At 43.6% G+C, this 21,426-nt stretch overlaps 1 protein-coding gene across 1 annotated transcript in view; it reads right to left on the bottom strand.

Moving 5' to 3' along the window:
* LOC150041315 (NACHT, LRR and PYD domains-containing protein 12-like) overlaps positions 1 to 13,770 on the bottom strand; it is a 51,495-nt gene extending 37,725 nt beyond the window's left edge. The window contains exons 1-2 of the mRNA XM_090325695.1: positions 13,702 to 13,770; positions 1,095 to 1,182 (exon numbers count right to left, since the gene is read on the bottom strand). Of these exons, the coding sequence (XP_090181821.1) occupies positions 1,095 to 1,164 (70 nt within the window). The 5' untranslated portion in view covers positions 1,165 to 1,182; positions 13,702 to 13,770. The remainder of the gene's footprint in view (positions 1 to 1,094; positions 1,183 to 13,701) is intronic.
* Positions 13,771 to 21,426: the final 7,656 nt, after the last annotated feature.

The raw sequence follows: 21,426 nt of genomic DNA, 5'->3' as shown, positions 1-21,426 counted from the left end.
TCACTTCATAGCTTTTCTAACTTCCCTACAAAATATTCTTGCTTTCTTTCTTTCTCTTTTTTACAGGGTCATACTATGTAAGCCCAGGATAGCCTGGAACTTGCTAACTTAGTCAAAATTGACCTCAAATTTGGAATTCTCCTACCTTCCTGTAGAATGTTTATTTCCATTTGCATACCTTTCAAAAGCATGAGAGTTATGGTTGGGGAGAAGATGTGACCAAAATATGAGAGGTGAAGGTGAAGGGGAGGAAGCAGGATCTGGAGAGACAGAAATTACAGTCACTGGAAATAAGCAAGCAGTGGACAGACTGAGGGAGAAAAACTGGTTTGTGTTCCCCACAGGAATCTGCTTTTCTGTGTTATCTCCTGTGAAAAAGCTGTAGTCAAAACCATGGAGACTCTTAAGGGTACCTTAGTGGGGTGCCGGGGGAAATGTGGTTTAGTGCTAGAGTGCTTGCTTAGCATGCATGAAGGAAGCCCTGGGTTCAATCCCTCAGTACCACATAAACAGAAAAAGCCAGAGAGATGCTAGGGCACAAGTGGTACAGTGCTAGCCTTGAGCAGAAAATATCAGAGACAGTGTCTAAGCCCTGAGTTCAAGCTCCATAATCAACAACAGAAAAAGCACCTTAGGATGACAAATGTTTTAGAGATTATGCAAACCATTAGAACCCACAGTTTTTACTTTACTGATGTGTCTTTGTCATCACTTTAAATAACATAAAAGTTGTGGCATAAGTTTCAAGAACTTTTAACTAGTTAATGTTATATTCAAATAATGCACATAGATATTTACCAAAAATGTAAACAATCAGGGGACCAGGAGTTTGGCCTATTGGTAGAGTGCTTGCCTAGCATGCAAAAGGCCCAAGTTCCATTCCTCGGTACCACATACATAGAAAAAGCCAGAAGTGGTGCTGAAGCTCAAGTGGTAGAGCTCTAGCCCTGAGAAAGCCCAAGGACAGTGCTCAGGCCTCGAGTTCAAACCCCAGGACTGGCAAAAAAAATGTACACAATCAGAAGCAACCCAAAGGCCATGTGGAGAAGGAGTAGGACTAAAGATTATGCGCTCTCTTACTTTAAATTACTTACCTTTCTTCCCAGATAATAAACTCCAGGTACAAGCAGCTTCCATATCTTTTCTTTTCTTCTGACTACACATCTCAGAAAATGTAGAGAACTGTAATGCACAACACAAATAATGACTATAATACCATTACATGATGTATTTTGGGTGCCATTCTTAAAGGGAGAATAGAAAGTGAAGAGGCTTAGACTATAGGTTTGTTTGTATCTGCCATCAACTCTGAGGAAGATTCTTCTCTTTCGCAGATCTGTTTCAATATTTTCAAAATGGCTGAAGAAATGCTAATCTAGATCTCTTTCTAGGTTTCCCACTATTAAAACCATGGTTCTGGGCTGGGAGTTTGGCCTAGTGGTAGAGTGCTTGCTTAGCATGCATGAAAACCCAGATTCAATTCCACGGTATGGCATACATAGAAAAGGCCAGAAGTGGTGCTGGGGCTCAAGATGTAGAGCACTAGCCTTGAGAAAGCCCAAGGACAATGTTCAAGCCCTGAGTTCAAGCCCCAGGACTGGCAAAAAAAATTGGTGCCTCTGATCTGAACCTATAATACCGATCAAAACTTAAAAAATAAAACAAAACAAAAACATAGTTCTCATTCCTACCTGAACAGTAGAATTATTTTCATACTATCCTCTATGACTTACTTTTTTCCTTGCAATATAACTTATCACCTAATAATCACCTAATAATCGACTTGCTTTCTTTTGTTTTTCCTTTATTTTTTATTTATTTTTTTTTCATGTGTCATGGGGCTCAAACTTGGCCTAGGCACTGTCCCTGAGCTCTTCAGCTCAAGGCTAAGACCCTACCCCTGAGCCTGGGCATTGTACCTGAGCTCTTCAGGTCATGGCTACTACCATATCCTTAAGCCAAGCCCCACTTCCCATTTTCTAGGTTAATTGTAGATAAACGTCTCTGGTCCTTTTGTGCCTGGGCTGGCTTTGAACCTTGATACTCTGATCTCAGCCGTCTGATTAGCTAAGATTACAGGTGTGAGCCACTGTGCCCACCTTGACTTGCTTTTCTCACAAACTAAATTCCTGAGCCTTTGCCTTGAACTCTGCAATTTCATACAGAAAAAAAAGTAGAACTCATTTTCAAATCTCATCTTTTGAGCTCAGACATGAGTCTTGCTCTGACTAACCATATATTCCAAATTGGAAGTGTCCCATCTTGTGATTTTATCACTGTCATGTGAAAAGGCACAAGAAAGTTAAGCCCAGTCCCTGGGTTGGAAAAGAACTGAGAAATGCATGAGGCCTAGCCAACCTAGCAAACAAAGCAAGAAGCACCTCAACCTGAATCAGTTGCCAACAGAGCTCTTCCAATCAGCTCTTGGCTAGCCTCCAGAATTGTGCCAGTAAGTGCTAAGTATTTAATTTTCATGACACAGAAATCTTGGTTTGGATTACATGTCACTGTGGCAATATCTAACTGACAGATCTTGCTAGGACAAAAGTTTCCTAGAAAATGTTTGGCACAGACTGGATGCACATTAAATATTTACTGAATAAACTAAATGAAGAGAATAGTCCAGTGACTACCCCCATATTCCTGGCAAATCAGAATCTTTGATGAAGCATAGCATTGATTTTTCTAAAAGCTCCCCAGGTGATCTTCCTAACACTACCAAGAAACAGATCTACCCTGTACTTCTCCCTCCGGGACATGAGGTTTACTATATATACATCTAGGTTTAGTCCTTCCCAGGGAGGTAGAACAGCAAGACCCTCTGCAGACATCAGACCTAGGAAAGAGATAAAGTGAAATTTCTTAGAATCTGTCTCATATGCCCTGGTCTTCTTTCTGTCCCCAGAGATTCAAGTCATTCATGAGCAACCAAGTCTCAGGAAGAAACAGCACTGCAGGGAGAAAGGGCCTTAGTTCAATTCCAGTAAGACACAGAAGTGGTCCCTTTAACATCCTATAAGGTCATACTCAATTGATGACTGACAAGGATAGTTCTCAGTCTGCAATTTCACAGGAACTATTATTACAAGACTGTCTAAGCTAACGCTCTGCAGGTACTTTCCTCCAAATTAATGTACTAGTGTATTTCTGGGAGAACTTCCCAACACAAACCTAAGGCAGAAAATCCTCCTCCCTACATTAGAAATCTAGCAGCAGAATAAAAAGTCACACAAGAGGCTACCCCCCTATGGACACCATTTCAATAGAGATGCCAGAAGGAAAAAAAAACCTAGAGACTTCCTCCTTTCTTTCTTACCCTAGGGTGCCACTCACACTCCCACAGAGCAACCTCAACAGGGCAAAGGGCAAGATTCAAAGAGGCAGAGTACTACTCCTGCTAGATGAAGCTGCTACACTGGCAGAAGCAGGAATTAATTCAGGAAGAACCAATCAGCACACACAATAGCAAACTCATCCTCAAAAAAGTAGAAAAACAAGCTATGTCCCCAGACCTTATCTTATTTATCTTTCTTTCTTTTATTAGCTTATTCTACTTTCCTCTTGCTCTGTGATATTATTTTATTTTGTGCCAGTACTGCAGCCGGAACTCGGGGCCTAATTCTCTCACTCAGACTTCCAACATGGATGGCATTCCACCAGTTCACTGGTGATATAACAACAAGCCTCTCAGGCCTACGAGTGAAGGCTCAAGCCATTAATCCTCGCTGTGATCTGAAGACTGCAGCTTGAAGCCAACCCAACAGAAAAATGAAGACTTACGAAGAGCCAGAAGGTGAGATGTAGCTCAAGTGGTAGAGTGCTAGACTTGAATGAAAAAGCTGAGGGAGAGGCACAAATGTGCACATACACACATAGAGGAAAAAAATGAAAAACAATTTGAATATCCATTACTGGACAAATGAAATGTGATGTATACATACATACAATGGAGTATTACTGGGCCTTCAGATGGACTGAAGGTGTGACACATGCTAACATAAATGACCTCTAAGATATAATGACAAGTGAAATAATTTAGATAGAAAAGGACAATTATATGATTCTAATCATATGAGATACCTGGAGTAATCAAATATGGGGAGATAAAAAACAGAGTAGTTTTTACCAGGAGCTGGGGAAAAGCACAATTAAAAACTAAGTTTTCCACATTATTGCTTTCTGTTGGGGTTAAATGAAAAGTTCTCTAAGTGGATGATTGTAGTACTGAATTATTTAATGCCACTGTGCTCAACATCTAAAAATGGAAAATTTTGTTGGGTACCTCGGGCACCTGTAATCTCAGCTACTCGGGAGGCTTAGGTCTAACAATCAGTTTGGAGCTAGGCCACACAGGAAAGTCCACGAGACCCTTATCTCCAATTTATCACAGAAAAAAAATGGGAAGAAGCACTGTGGTGACTCAAGTGGTAGAGTGCTAGCCTTGAGCAAAAGGGGCACAGGCCCAAAGTTCAAGTCCCACAACCAAAAAAAAAGGCTAATTTTGCCAGGACCTCATGATCTGAGGATCCTGATTTAAAGTCAATCTCATCTCCCATTAACCACCAAAAAACCCAAAGTAGAGCTGTGACTAAAGTGGTAGAGTGCTCAGAGATAGCACCCAGGCCCTGAGTTCAAGCCCCAGGACCAGCACAAAACCTGCAATTTGGTGGGTTATGTGTGCATGCATCTGTGTCACAATAATATAACAAGCTATGCATTTGAACAGATCATGAGGGTTGAATTCTGGGCATGGCGCCGTCACTGAGCACTTAAGCTCAAGGCTATCACACTCTGCCTTGAGCCTCAGCTCCATTTCTCGTTTTCTAGCAGTTAATTGGAGATATGAGTCTCATGTTTGGTGCCCAGGCTGGCTTTGAACCTGGCTTTGAACCTCGATCCTCAGATCTCAGCCTCCTAAGCTAGGATTACAGGCGTAAGCCACCTCACCTGACTTTTTTTTTTGTCAGTCATGGGGCTTGAACTCTGGGCCTGGGTGCTGTTCTGGAGCTCTTCAGCTCAAGGTTACTGCCCTATCCCTTGATCCACATGCCACTTCCCATTTTCTAGTGATTAATTGGAAATAAGAGTCTCAGCTAGGATTACAGGCATGAGCCACAGTGCCCGGCTCTGAAAAAAATATTTTAAGCTAGGTGCTGGTAGCTTCTGCCTATAATCATGAGGTTGAGATATGAGGATCAAAGTTCAAAGCTAGCCTAGACAGTCATATCTGAAAGCCTTTCTTTTTGCCAGTCCTGGGCTTGAACACTGTCCTTGGGCTTTCTCACGGCTAGAGCTCAACCACTTGAGCCACAGCTCCACTTCTGGCTTCTTCTATGTATATGGTACCAAGGAATCAAACCTGGGCTTTCATGCATGCTAGACAAGCATTCTACCACTAGGACAAACTCCCAGCCCCCTGAGAGACTCTTATTGCATTTTAAACAACAAAAATCCAGAAATGGAGCTGTGGCTCAAATGGTAGAATGCCAGCCTTGAGTGAAAAAGCTGAGCAAGAGTCCTGAATTTAAACACCAATACTAGAACAAAAAAATATATAAAAATATATAATCTACATTAGTATGGTATGGATAAATAATAGCTAAACATTCCTAAGGATGAGGAAAGACAGATTTCTATCCACTCAGTGAAGTCTAAGTAAGTTGTGTAGACAGATCACAGTCATCATATTTCTGAAAAACAACAACAATAATTGAAAACACTCAAAGAAAAACTGTACATTACATTAGGGGCAGCGATGACTGAACTGATGTCTTATGAGAAATACAGAGGCATGGAGTGGGGGGCATGGCTCAAGTGGTAGAGGCCTTGGGTTTAAACCCCAATGTGGCAAAAAAAAGCAAGACAAAACAAACAAAAAAAAACCTCTGTACTCCAAAAATGTGGGGGATGGGGGATGAGGGAAATGGCTCAACTGATAAGCGGGGCCTGCCTAGCATGAGGCCTGGGTTCAAATATCAGTTCCACCAAACAAAACAAAAGACAACAATCACAGAAAAAAACCCTCACAATGCACTACTGATATGTTTTTAAGGCAGAAAATAATACCAAATCAAAACTCAAATTGAAGAGAATTTAATGTTTTGCCAGTACTTGGATTTGAACTCAGGGCCTTGTCCTTGCTTAGCTTGCTGATTCATTTGACTGGCATCTGTGCCTCTGGCCCTGGGTTGTGCTGATTATATTTGGGGGATAAAGTCTTGGGGACTTTCCTCCCAAGTTGACTCTGAACCTCAATTTTCTGGAGCTCAGCTTCCTGAGTAGGTAAGATTACATCTTCAAGCCAGGTGTTGATTTCCCAGCTTGAAGAGATGTTTTTACAAAAGAAAGCATATTAATAGTTGATAGTACTCTGTAAAAAAATAAACAGTATTAACCATGAAATCTTTCTTGTGAAATAATCTAATTTTTTTTTCTGTCAAAACCTAGGGCTTGAACTCAGGGCCTGGGTGCTGTCCCTGAGCATTTTGCTCAAGGCTAGTACTTTACCACTTTAGAGTCACAGAGCCCCTTCTGGTTCTCCGGTGGTTAACTGGAGGTAAGAGTCTCCTGGACTTTCCTGCCCAGGCTGGCATAGACTCGTGATTCTTAGATCTCAGGCTCCTGAGTAGGTAGGGTTACAAGCATGAGCCACCAGTGAGCCACCAGTGCCCAGGTAAGAATCTAAATCTTATTAAGCCTTTAGATACAATTACCAGCCCACAGGAAATATAGGCCTTACAAAAAGAAATAAAACAGGCGCTGGGAGTTTGGCCTAGTGGTAGAGTGCTTGCCTTGCATGCCCAAAGACCCGGGTTCGATTCCTCAGTACCACATACATAGAAAAAAGCCAGAAATGGTGCTGAGGCTCAAGTGGTAGAGCTGTAACCTTGAGAAAAAGAACCAAAGGACAGTGCTCAGGCCTTGAGTCCAAGCTCAGGACTGGCAAAAAAAAAAAAAAAAGACAACAGCCTGAAGTTAAAGGAAGGAAATACTCTTTGGTTTAGGCTTTTAAAGCAAAAAAGGAGAAGAAATGCAATCATGCTATTCAGTATATATGACGTGGAAAATCATGATATTACTAATGGATTTATTTTACACACAGAGAAAGGGGAGATAGATGAACAACGTATGGCAAAATATCGATGGCTACTAAAACATAGGCATGGATATGTGGGGGGGGTGTATACATGTTGAAATTTTCATAATAAAGGGGCTATGAGTTTGGTCTAGCGGTAGAGTGCTTGCCTAGCATGTATGAGGTCCAGGGTTCGATTCCTTGGTACCACATACATAGAAAAAAGTCAGAAATGGTTCTGTGGCTCAAGTGGTATAGCTCTACCCCGAGTTCAAGGCCTGGGAATGCCAAAAAGAAAGAAAGAAAAAAGTCTCACAGACTTTTAAAAAATTCATAATAGAAACTGCTTAAGCTATACAAATGTAAGAGATGTGAAAGCAACTGTCATACCTATATGACTTGAGGGAAGGGAAATGAAGGACACAGGAATGGTAAGCAAATGTAGCCACTATATTCAATGCATATTATATAAAAATTGAACTCCATAACTTGAGGGAGGATAGAAGGAAGAAAATGTGGAAGAATGATGGAAGGTGGGGAGGAACATTGATCAAGAAGTATTATACTCATAACTTGATTTTATGGAATCACAACCTCTTCATTAAAAAAAAATAGGGCCAGGAGTGTGGCCTAGTGGTAGCAGGCTTGCCTAGCATGCATGAAGCCCTGGGTTTGATTCCCCATAACCACATACATAGAAAAAGCTGGAAGTGGTGCTATGGCTTAAGTGGCAGTGTGAGAGCTTTGGGCAAAAAGTGTCCAAGGGGGCCAGGAGTATGGCATACTGGTAGAGTGCTTGCCTAGCATGCACAAAGACCCAGGTTCAATTTCTTGGTGCCACATACATAGAAAAAGCCAGAAGTGTTTCTGTGGCTCAAGTCGTAGAGCTCTACCCTTGAGAAAGCCCAAGGACTGTGCTCAGGTCCTGAGTTCAAGCCCCAGGACTGACAAACAAAAAAAAAGTCAAAAAATAGTTGTATACCTATTTTGGCGTTGTGTGCACTAGTCCTGGGTTGAACTCAGGGCCTGGGTACTGTCCCTGAAATGTTTTTGTTTGTTTGTTGTGGGTCTTTGGACTTGAACTTGGCCTAGGCACTGTTCCTGAGCTCTTAAGCTCAAGGCTACCACCCTACCCCTGGGCATGGGCAGTGTCCCAGAGCTCTACAGCTCAATGCTACCACCCTACCCTTGAGCCAAGCCCCACTTTCCATTTTCTAGAAGATAATTGGAGATAAGTCTCAGGTCCTTTTGTGCCAGGCTGGCTTTAAATCTTGATCCTCAGCTCCTCAGCCTTCTTAATAGCTAGGATTACAGTCATGAGCCACCTGCCCAGCAGCCATGCAATGTTTTTGCTCAAGGATAGCATCTGCAATTAACCAGTAGAATGTAAGAGTGACTTGAGGGGTAAAGGGCCAGCTGTGAATAAAAGTTCAAGCCCAGTGCTAGTACAAAAAAAAAAGGCTCCAATGTTAAAGAAAATTCACTTATTCCCCACATATTAGAAACTCACAGTAAACACAATACATAACATCTCAGAAGCATTCTCACTGAAGAGTATTCTAACATCATTGCCATTATTCAAATTTACACTGCAAGTTGCAGCCAACTTATTAAGACAATAAAGGCACACATAGTATACAGGCTAAAAACAAAGAGAAGCAATAGTCAACTGTTTTCACACAATCAATTTTTCTACCTAGAAAATTCAATAGGGCTGGTGCTGCTGAGATCTGAGGATCTGAGAATCAAGGTTCAAAGCCAGCCCGGCACAAAAGAATCTGAGACTCTTATCTCCAATTAACCTCTAGAAAAGACAAGTGGAGCTTGGCGCAAGGGTAGGGTGGTAGCCTTGACCTGAAGAGCTCAGGGACAGTGCCCAGGTTGAGTTCAAGCCCTGTGACCCACCAAAAAAAAAGAAAGAAAGAAAATTCAATAGAATCTATGATCAAACTACTAGAAAAGAATATATAGTAAAAAGTTTTAAGCAAAATTTCATATGCAAAAAGAGCAACTTTGTGTGTGTGTGTACATGCTGGTCCTAGAACTTAACTCAGGGACTAGGTGCTATTTCTTAGCATTTTCTGCTCAAGGGTAGCTCTCTACCAACTGAACATAGCTTTACTTCTAGCTTTTTTTTGGGGGGGTCATTTGGCTTGAACTCTGGGCCTCGGTGCTGTCCCTGAGCTGTTCAGCTCAAGGCTAACACTCTAACACCAATTTGATCATAAATTTTGTTTGTTTTTAACAGTCCTGGGGCTTGAACTTAGGGCCTGGAAACTGTCCTTGGACACCTTTTGCTCAAGGCTACTGCTCTGCCACATGAGCCATAGCGCCACTACCAGCTTTTTCTGTGTATGTGGTAACAAGGAATTGAATCCAGGGCTTCAAGCATGCTATGCGAACACTTTCCGCTCCTGGCCCCTGCCATAAATTTTTTTTAAATCATAATAGTAGCAATAAAAATATAGACAGGGAAATGGGGACCAAGACATGAGAAAAGGTATCAATGTATGTGAAGTAATGTAACGCTTCTATTAATTACAGTAAAAATATATGGAAAAATATATAGACAGATAGACACAGACACACACACACACACACACACACACACACACACACACACACACACACACACACACACACTTAGTATCTAGAAGCCAGGCACCAGTGGCCCACACCTGTAATCCTAGCTACTTAAGAGGCTAAGATCTGAAGACCATGTTTTGAAGCCAGCCTTGGTAGGAAAGGTCGAAGACACTTATCACCAATTAACCACCAAAAAGACAAAAGTGAAGCTATGGATCATGTGGCAAGATTGGTAGCTTTGAACAAAAAAGCTTGGGGACTGCCTCAGGCCCCAAGCTAACATACACACAGGCACACAAGAATGTGTGCATGCATATACACATACTAAAATATATGTTCATGACAATTATGGGAAAAAGTATGGAATAGTACTAAAATATTAATATTTTGCCAATATAGAACCACACCATGTAATTCATATAAAGGAAGACTCATCAACCTAAAGATGCCCAATAAATTTGTAAGCACAATTCAATGTCAACAAAAATATCAGTAAGACTCCACAAGGGGCGTGCTAATTTATTTCTAAGTTCTATATAAAATAATATGCCAGAATAACAAATAAGTGGGAGGGAAAAAGGCTTATAATGCTAAATATCAAACAGCTGGCATAATTAAAACAGTGTGGAGACAAGTACTGGTGACTTAACGACTATAACGTTATCCTAGCTACTCGGAAGGCTGAGATCTGGGGATCCCAGTTTGAAATCAGCCCAGGCAGGAAATTCAGTGAGATTCTTTTTCACAGTCCTGGGGCTTAAAGTCAGGGTATTCTCAAGGCTAACACTATATCACCCGCTATATCACAGCACCACTTCTGTTTTTTTTTTTCTGTGTATGTGTTACTGAGGAATTGAACCCAGGGCTTTGTACACGCTAGGCAAGCACTCTTACCATTAGGCTACACTCCCAGCCCCCCTTTTGTTGGCCACTCTTGGGGCTTGAACTCGTTGTCTGGGCACTGTCCCTGAACTGCTTCTATGCAAGGCTAGCACTGTACCACTTGAGCCACAGTGCCACTTCTGGCTTTTAATGTGTATGTGGTAACAGAGACAAACCCAGGGCTTCATACAACTAGGCCAAGTTCCTGGCCCCAAGTGAGTCTCTTATCTCCAATTAAGCATGTGGCGCAGGTGGTAGAGTACTAGCCTTGAGCATAAATATTAAGGTACAGCACCCAAGCCTTGAGTTCAAGCCCCAGGTCTGACATTCTAGCTACTCAGAAAGCTCAGATCTGAGGGTTGCTTTTGAAAGCCAGTGGCATAAACACACACACACACACGCACACACACACACACACACCTTTGAACAACTAATGACATTTGGGTGTTTTTTGTTTTGCTTTTACCAGTCCTGGGGCATAAACATAGGACCTGGGCACAGTCCTTAGGCTTTTTCTCAAGGCTAGTGCTGTACCACTTGAAACACAGCAGCACTTCTGGTGTTTTCTGTGTATGTGGTACTGAAGAATTGAACCCAGGGATTCATGCACGCTAGGCAAGCACCCTATCACTAGGCCATGCTCCCGGCCCCAAGACATTTGTTTTTAAAGGGACTTGGACATCCAAAGATTTGCCTTTTAATGCATTTTGTATATGCAGGAGGATCTATATTGCACACACATATTTCTAAGGAAGGTGCAGTTCATTAAAGGCTTTCCACATTCTAGTAATTTGCACTTTCAACAATCCTGTAACTTTCATTTTCTCTGTTTGTACTGGGGCTTGAATTCACACTCTCACTCTTCTGCTCAAGGCTGCTACTTTACCACCAGATCTATGCCTACAATTCCAACTTTTTTTTGGTTAAGAGTCTCTTGAATTTCTATCCAAGCTGGCTTCAAATCATGATCGTCAAGAGTTCAGGTGCCAGAGTAGGAGTATAGGTAGGAGCCACCAGTACCTAGCTATTATCCTATTTCTTTGTGGCAATCCTGGGACTTGAGCTCAGGGCCGAGATGATGTCCCTGATGTTCTTTTACTTAATGTGGGTGCTCTACCACTTGAGACACAGAGCCACTTCAGGCTTTTTGTTGGTGGTGGTGGTGCTGGTAATTAATTGGAGATTAAGAGTCCCCACAGAGCATTTCCTGTATGGACTGGCTTTGAAGCCTAGTCCTGAGTATCTAGGATTACAGGGCCCTGCTCTGATATCCTATTTCTTTTTTTTATAAATAAGCAGTTAGGCACAGGAAGATTCTTATAGTCCCTTACCTAGCAAAGTTCCAATTTTACATTCCTTCACCCCAAATGCATGCTGCCTGTGGGAGAAATGGAGAGTGCAACTCAGGGGAACACTGCAAATATGTAGTCCAGCCTCATTTAATAAGCAGGTAACCAGTTGAGTCCGGAGGCTAGTGTCATCCCAGGACCAGGTTAGGAAAAGGAAAGGACATACCCTGCAATCAGGTGAAGTTCTGAATGCCTCAAGACATCAGCTTGCAATCTTATCCCTGGCGTAATCTCGTGTGTACTTATTCTGTCATTGAACACACCACATCCCACCAAAGAATCACCAGTGCAGGAAGCCATACAAAACCGAAAATAGGGCACAAGGTTAGACAGTGTTAACTGCCTTTAATTTAAGTACTGGGGTGGCTGAGGAGAGGATCATGGCTCTGGGCTGGCCCAAGTAGAAAAGTTTTGGAGAGTTTCTTAAGCTACAGCTGGTTACAGTAGTAAGGGCCTGTCAGTGTACATAAATAAGAGAAGCTGCAGTTAGTAAAACGCAGTGCCAAATAAATGCAGGCAAAAGAGTGAAAGGAGAGCAGCCGGACATTGTGGCACACACACCTTGTGATGACAGCCAAGATGAGATATGCCCTACACGGAATAGTAAAACTAAACAACAGAAAACGCATCTGGGGTATTGCTCAATGGTACGGTGTCAGTCTAATCTAAGACAATGAGTTCAAACCCAGCACATCCTCCGCAAAAAAAAAAACAAAAACTGAATAAATAAAAACTGCTTAGATATCTCCATTACCTTTTCATTTCTAAGTCATATTAATAGAACAGCAAAGAAAGCAACCTGTTTGTATTTGTTCGTCGCTTGAAAAACCGTAACTTGGGGTCTACAAGTGGCGATCTCTGTGCCTATATATAAATACACATCCATGCAAACAAAAAAAAAAAGAAAAAGGAAGGGGTACTTGGGGGAAATGAAAGTCTATAGTTATTCACACATTTCCAATAGACCCAAGTGCACAAGCTTGCCAACCTCAAAGAAAATGAGTTGAAAAAAAATGTAACTTTGAGCTTGATCTGATCAGCAAGAGCTGCCCTGACCTTGTTACCTCGCCTGCGCGAGCATGCAGTCTCAGTCCCAGCTCCCCAGGCAGGTCAGTCTTCTCAGCGGTTCTCCCCTCCCCCCACGCACGCAGCAGCCCACACGTACTGACCCCCCGCGGCGCACGCAACGCACGCATCCCACGCATACGCAAGTACACTCTTCCCACGCAGCACCATGTGGGAACACACCCACACCTCCTGGAGATCCAAGCGCGCCGCGGCTACCACGTGCACGCCCCCACACAGAGGCACCTGCGGAAAAAGTCCCCGAATCTGCGACTCTCCCTTCCCCCACACCAGTGCTTCCAGTCTACCCCTCGCCACACACATTCACTGTCTCCGTGCACGAAGCAGCGCGCTTGCACTCGATACGCTGCAGGCATCCACGGCCCCCCCCCCAACACCTCGCCCATTGCAACGGCTGGAATCGGGGCGGCCCGCCCCGCCCTGCAGTTCCAAGGGCAGCGACGTCCCTCCTCGTGACGCCGAGCTCCCCCCCATCCTTCTCCCACACCCGCACCCGCTCTGCGAACTCACCGTAGCTCTGGAAGGCGAGTGCCTAGGTACGGCCGCATCCCAGAAAGAAGAAGAAAAAAAAATGAGCGGGCGCGTGCATGGCACCTCCCACACTTAGCCACTATACCCAACAGCTGGCTGGATCGCTAGCACGCCGGACCCAAGGGAATTTCCTCTCTTTTTCCCATCCCACCGAATCCCCGAGACATTTTCTCCCTTTATGAAAGCACTCACCTGACTCCCAACGCCAGAAAGCTCTTCACTCCTTGCCGGCAGGAAAGAGATTCCACGAGAGAGCAAAGGTCTACGGGGCGGGGAAGGGGAAATGACTTAGAAAGGAGGCGGCCCAGAGGGAGGGACCGGGAAGGAAAGGAGGCGGCACAGGGGAGTGGGAGGGGAAAAGAGAGGAAAGCTATGCGCGCCCGCCAGGATTTTTATAAAATGTTACTAATGGCAAATCTCGCCCACTTCACTGCAGCAGCTTCTAGAGCTTTCCTTAACTAGTCCCCATGGGAGGGGCAGCTATGACTTAAGACCCTTCCCAGCTAGGCAAACTAATAGGAATCTGCTGATCTGCCAAGAGGACTTAGGAATTACTGGTGAGCTAGGAAAGCAGTAAAAAGTCTTTAATACATCTGCAGGATACGTTACATGAATCACCCCCAACTCGAGTGCTTAGCGCGGCGTTAGGCATAGCTTCAGCCGGCTAATTCAGCTATGACAGCCCTTCCGATTACAAATGCACACTGATGACTATAGTGACTTCTGTGTACATGTGTGTCTGTGTGTTTATACGGTCATCTCCAGCGCGCTTGCCAGCCCTGGGGCTCGAACTTAAGGCCTGGGATGCTATCCCCAAGCTTTATTGCTCAGGAGTGGTGCTCTATCACTTAAGCCACTGTTCCACTTTTGGGATTTTTAGTGCTTGGAGATAAGACGCTTATGGACTTTCCTATCCGCGATGGTTTCAAACCTGCAACCTAATATCTCAAGTCTCCTGACAAGCTACGATTACAGTCATGAGCCGCAGACACCTGGAGCAGAAATTTATGTATCTTAATCACGACTAAACTCTATCACCTGAAACGAAAAATCTATCAAACTTTTGGATTAAACAAATAAATGAGTATTTCATAACTTGGACTACTGGCTATACCAAGAGTCTCTCTATAGTATATCTTGAAGAGTTTGGGGGGAAAAAAGTTCTCCATTGGGGAAGATACAGGCCAAAGGATCCCTTTAGTGGCTGGGTCAAGTAATATACTGCTGGTGGTGTAGGCCCAGGAGCCTCCACTCCCATAGTTGGCCCCTTTTCCCCCTGGCATTAAACTTCTTCCTTTGTTCCCTCTACCTGGACACCTGCATGGTTATTAGCAAAGTCTGCATATTATCTAACATTACCGCCCAACGTGGGCCTAGTGTCCTCTTGGGAATTCGCTCTTCCCTTCAGAGAATCCGAGCTTTTCCAGGAACCTACCTCCCGAACCCCCGGACTTCTGCCACACCAACAATGGTCTTGGCGGGACTCTCTGCCCCCAGCGCTTGTCCGCCTCTACTCCATCGGCCTCCATTCACCCAGGGTAAGTGGACTGGGAACTCCATGGTGACGTTGTTTATTTTGGCTCGCAGTGCTTGCTTTCCTCTTCGGTTGAAAACCCTAGTGCCATGGCACTGCTTCCTGTCAACCAAGGGCCCAAAAGTCAGGCCTAAGACTCCAAGCCTGAGGTCTGGGACACAAAGGTAAAGGTGATGACCTTTTCCACTGTGCCTAGTCGTTCTCTCCCTAAGGCCAAGTACATTCAGGCATGCCTGAACTACCTGACCTTAGTCTGTAGTCGCCATGAGAGCCTCCCACATAAAATCTCACCCGATTCACCCTTAGGTGCACACTGGCCGATATGCACTCTCTCCACTTAACTCCGGCTCTTAAGCGTCAGCAATCCATTTATCTATGTACTCCAGCGTAACACAGCTATGATCTAGAAAATCTCTCTGAATCTCCAATTAACGGCACTATATTATGAGCGCTCGGTATAGTGAGACCAGATACAGTCAAGCTTCTTTCTTTTCCTACAGGCCTATCCAGAACTCTGTCTCTCAAACTCTGTCTCTCATACTGACCAGCTGAGCAAGCAGCAGGAATCAAAACCGCTGCTTTAAACCCTGCTATACTAATCTGTCCCAGCCTCTTTATCACCCCTCGTCCCCCTCCCCCCATAGTCCCTGTCACCACAGCTGCTTGGGCTCTGACTTCTCTCCTGCTCCTCCCAGCCCTCTGGTCACTAGATCACTTTAAAAATTGCCTCCATACTCCAGCCAAAGCCCCCCCACCTCCCTTGACCTAATGGCCTTTACACTTTCCTGCCTGCCCTGCTTACCAACCCCCTCTCCATCATAAGCCTCCTAACCATCTCCATTTGAAACGGAACTTTCTTTGCCTTTAGCAACAAGCTACATCTCACCCCCTTTTCTCTCTAATGACCTCCAGACCAGAGATCATTTACCATTACATTTCTTCCATTTCCACTGACAGCCTTTCCACCTGTGCGCTTAAGAGTGAGATGCAGAGGGCCGGGAGTTTGGCCTAGTGGTAGAGTGCTTGCCTAGCATGCATAAAAACCCAGGTTCGATTCCTTGATACCACATGCATAGAAAAAACGCTGGAAGTGGTGCTAAGGCTCAAGTGGTAGAGCTCTAGCCTTGAAAAAGTCCAAGGACAGTGCTCAGGCCCTGAGCGCAAGCCCAAGACTGGCAAAAAAAAAAAAAAAGAGTGAGATGCAGGCAGGGTCCCAGCGACCCTCCCCTACGTTCCCACCTAAACGCTAGCCATCCAGTATCAGCAGTTCCATAAGCCCAAATCTTCTCTCTATCCTTGCAGTTATAACTACATCCCTCCTATCTGCAGCTGGTCTGGATTCTCTAAGTAAAAACCTCTGCCTCTTTCAAGCCTGGGAGCAGTTAGATAGTATATCCCAAACAATACTTGGACACTAATCCATTCCTTTTCTCTTTCCTGAGTCCACTCAAATCAAAAATCTGAATTCTTAATTTCTCTAGGAGGCTGCAGAAGGTAAAATCCCTCTCAGTCTCTGCCCTGTCTGATAGCTCTATCCAATTTTTCAAACATTCACTTTCAGTGCCACATCCTCCATTTTTCTAACACACTCTCCCAGTTCTCTCAACAGGCTTTTGAGACTAACACCAAGAAGGAGACAAAGGACACCCGCCTGGGTTTTTTTCTGCAACCCCACCACTCTTCTACAAGACTTATTTTATTTTTTGCTCTTGTAGGTATTAAAGATCAAAACCATATACTAGTTTGATTTATCATCAAATTGTTGACAGGCTTTTCTATTCCTGTTACCAATAATTGCCTAACCATAAAAATCCTGTTAAATTCCATTTGTCAAAATTCTGCCCTCCATTTTTTTGTTTTATTTATTTTCTACCATTGACCACATGTTCCATCAAACTGGTTAAAAAACACCATTTTACCATTGGAATTCCAGAAAGCTTACATGGCTGATTTTTCAGTTTTCAAACCTAAACCTTTTTTTGCCAGTCCTGGGCTTGAACTCAGAGCCTGAGTTCTCAAAGCTAATGTTCTACCACTTGAGCCACAGCACCACTTGTGGCTTTTTTCTATGCATGTGGTACTGAGGAATCAAACCTGGGTCTTCACACATGCTAGAAAGCACTCTACCAGTAGGCCAAACTCCCAGCCCCCAAACCTAAACTCTTGTGCACAAATGTCTATTCAAAATTGGTTGAGCCATCCATTTATTGTTTGTCTCATGTTCCTGCATTTATCTTTATTTTTGTGTCCTTTGGTCACAGTGGCATCCCACTTCAGCTCCTCATTGGAACCAAGATTTGTCTTGTTCTTTCCTTACTGTCTGGCCTATTTCCTAACTGTGTTTTCAGGCTGCTGGTCTTTTAGACAGGACTCCACCATGCAGTCATGAGAGCCTTCTGATAGAACCTCCAAGATTCAGTCCTTCAAAACCACTGGCTGGTGGTACAGAAACAGGGAAGGAATGCCCCCTCTGAATTTCCAGGGCCCTGTAACGTTTCTGTGAGTCCAGCATCCAACTTGCCAATGCCAAAAACAGTATCTAAAATCTTTTTGGAGTCACTCAAAAATCCTCGAGAAGTAAATTTCAGTTTCTCTGTCCTGTTTTATGTTTATGTGTTTCAGAAACCTGGAAATGGATCCATCTAGAAATTAAAGAGGTAGGGTGAGCAGATAGATGTATTCCAGACCCACCCTTCCTCTTCCTATGCTGAGTGGGAGTGGCTCACTCGGTGATTTAAAATCAGAGCCTGCTATGTGCTTAGGCAGTCAGGCTGCCTGGCTAAGAGATCAGTTTCTGTAAAAATCCCCTCCTCCAACTATTTCATATGCTAAAATGCTTTGCTGACACCAGCAAGCCCTGAGAAGATAAGACCCTGCTCTGTTCCTAACCAGCTATGATAAAAAAAAACCAAGTTGGGGAAAATGTAAACCAAGAGGAAAGTTAGTAAAGAAAGCTTTGAAAAGGGAAACTGAGGAAAGACTTTGGAAAGTAAGAATTGTTTTAAAGGTTTGTTCCAAAGGTAGAAGACAAACCCCAGAAAGTTCAAGTAGGTATCAGATGGTATGGGTATATCTTAAGTTCTTATAAGGTGAAGCTTATTAAGTTAACTGTGATTTAAATACTGGTATAAAACCAGCATGTCATTTTTTATGTTTGATGTATATCTAGTTCACCAGCAGTACACCAGCTTGTGAAATCCAGTGCACCTAGAGAAGGCAACCAGGAAAATCCTGGGAGATTGATTTCAAATGTCATTAACCAGTCTCTAGAAATTTGCAGGCAACCCAGCGGAAGAATGAGAATCAATCCAAGTGATACTGGAAGATGCTACTGCAGCCTCGCCTATATGTAGCCCATCTCTTCTGCCGGGACCATTCTGACTTTCTCCACCATGGTAAAAGTGGATCCCTGCCCGTCTCCATCACACATGACTAAAGCCTGCTGGCAAAAGGCACGTTAAAGCTGAGACTGTTACATCATCCCAGCTCTTGCCCCCCTTAACTACTATTCATTCCTATTCTCTTCCACCTGTGGGAAATGTTGATTTCCCCCCCCCATGTACACCAAGAGGGGGGCATTAAAAATGTAATTTGGTTTCTATCCTATCTTACAATTAGATGCATTTTGGTAAATACCAAATCTTGCCAGGTATGTCAAGTAACAAACTGCACCAAATTCCAATTTCTGGAACAGTGCTAGTGCTTGTAACCCTTTAAAGTTAAAAAAAATGTTATCCTATTTCAAAGATTTTGTAAGAGTTAACTCAGACTAAAAAACAAAAACATAAAAATAAAAATCCTAATCACTTGCTGTTTAGAACTTTCAACACATCTACTAAATCTTTCATCACAAACTAATTCCAGGTGAGCTCTATTCCTATTGGTCTCCTTGTTGCTTTAATCAAACTAAAAGGCTTGCATAGCAAAGACTCCTTTGATTGTAGTTCGAAGCCAGCCAGGGCAGAGGAAAATCTCTCCAAACTCCATCTCCTAACTAACCAGCAAAGAAATAGGCTGGAAGCAGGCCTCAAGATCTCCAACCAGCCAAAAGCTGAAAGTAGCACTGTGATTCAGAGTGGTATGTCACTTGCCTTGAGCAGAAGTGCTTGGGAACAGTGGAGATTTGACTCCTATAAGTGCCAACTGGGACAAGCCATCCCAGCAGCGATCTCCTGAACCCCCAGACCAGCCCTGATGATGAGGAACCATGGAGTGGAGTAAGGAAGTGATGTCATATTCTATGGAATAAATTTACACCTGCCCTCTCAAACTAATCAGAGCCAGGAGACCAGGAAAAATAGTTGCTAAGCACTTCCAGTCCAGTCCTAGCCTCTGACTGATTACTCCCAGCCAGTCTACTATAATCCCTTTACCCACTTGGCAAAGCCCTAAAACTCCACTGGAACCAGGTAAAATTACGTCCCCTTGCCCTCCTGTGCCTCTGAGCACTTCCAAAAAAGACAAGAAAAACCTCTCAACCTTTCCCCTTTTGAAATAATGTATGGCCACCCTATGGTCCTCCTGGAATTCTCACTCAACTCCCCACAATTCCCTCATACCTCCTCCTCGCTGTCCTCAACCATCTCCGGGAAAAGACTTCCACAGCCCCTTTTGAGAGAGGGGATTTAGTATATCTAGCCTCTACTTTCCCTACCTCCTCCCACTCTTCAGGAGAACCACAGCCTAAATGGACAGGCCCTGATAAGGGGCTTCTAACCACCCCCACAGCAATCAAATTAAAGGATATAACAGCCTGAATTTACACTAGCCAAATTCAGCCCAACAATGTCCCTTCTTATAAGGCAATTCACATAGGACCCCTCACAGTTCACCTGAAAGGGACTATAGACACATCTCCTCAGGAGGATGGCAGCACATCAGCTGTGGCTCCTGTTCCAAAGGACAACCACCCACCAACTAATGAGAAACCTGTCCTCTACCCCAATAATGCTCCCCCATCCCTATTAGCTCACCTCACAGACCATGACCTGATCTCTACCTAACCAAGCTTACCTGTTTGACCTGGTATTATACCTCACGGGTATACAAGAGCCCTGATAAACACCTCTAAAATTCACTTCTTCACTCACCTTCTAATCCTTTCACTTACTTCCTTTTGATTTAATTCTCATTTCACATATACTTCTCTCATTTCAGGCTCCAGGCTTCTCCACTGAGACTGCCCTTCCTCCTTCAATACCTATCTCTCTCTCTCTCTCTCTGCCTTTTAAATCCTCCACTCAAACAAAGGCCTGTCATTTAATGGGCTATTCAGTTCTCCTGAAGACCTTAATACTCTATACTTCTACAGCCATGTAGGTCCAAGACCACTCCTACAGGATTCATCCCTACACATTCATCACTGCTGTCCTAGCCAATATTCTGAAGTCTACCACACCGGACCACTGCTTTTACCAGTTTGGACCTGTCATCCTACCAGCCCGCCCCATCTACCTCCAACAAGTAACATCTCACTCATTCCAACTTGGGATGAGCTTGGGGTCTAGCCTCTACCTTAATTATGCAGCAGGAAAAAAATGTAATTAACAAAGGACAAGCCACCTTGCCAAAGTAAGAATTTCAGAAGAACAAGTCTCACAAGAAAAGAAGCAATTTGAAATATGATGTGAAAATCAATGTCAAATTTAATAAAAATGCGAAAAAAAGAAAGGAAGCAAATTACTTTGATAGAAAAAACAAAACCAAACCAAAAACAAACACTTTCTTCCACTGGCTGCTCAAAAGGCTGTGGTCTGAGAACAGTAGTTAGTAGCTTAGGTAGGAAAGCTCATGAAATTTTTTCTTGTTATTGTTGTCAGTTGTGGGCTTGAACTCAGAGCCTGCACACTGTGAGCTATTTTGCTCAAGGCTAGCACTGTACCACTTTGAACCACAGTTGCATTTCCCATTTTCTGGTAGTTAATTTGGAGAGAAAAGCCCCAGGGACTTTCCTGTCTGGTGTGGCTTTGAACTACCATCCTTAGATCTCAGCTTCCAGAGTAGCTAAGATTACTGGCGTCTGCCACCAGCCTAGATTTTCAATATAAAAGTGTTTCATGAGGCTGGGAATGTGGCTTAGTGGTAGAGTGCTTGCTTAGCATGCATGGAGCCCTGGGTTCGATTCCTCAGCACCACATAAATAGAAAAGGCCAGAAAGAGCACTAGCCTTGAGCACAAAGAGGCTCAGAGACAGCATCTAAGTCTAAAGTTCAAGCCCAGGACTGGCCAAAAAAAAAGTGATGCATCCTCTCTTTACAGGGTCAATCAGTCAGACCTTGAATTTTGGATTTAGCTTTGTCTTGTGTGTTTGACAACCACTTCCTTGAATTTCACATTTCTAGTCTGCCCAATATCCTCCCTTATGACTGGATAAAAAGTCACCA

Source organism: Megascapheus bottae, chromosome X (assembly GCF_031878675.1).
Source record: "Megascapheus bottae isolate mThoBot1 chromosome X, mThoBot2.hap1, whole genome shotgun sequence".
Lineage (NCBI taxonomy): Eukaryota > Metazoa > Chordata > Mammalia > Rodentia > Geomyidae > Megascapheus > Megascapheus bottae.
This window is presented reverse-complemented; position numbering and strand designations above follow the sequence as displayed.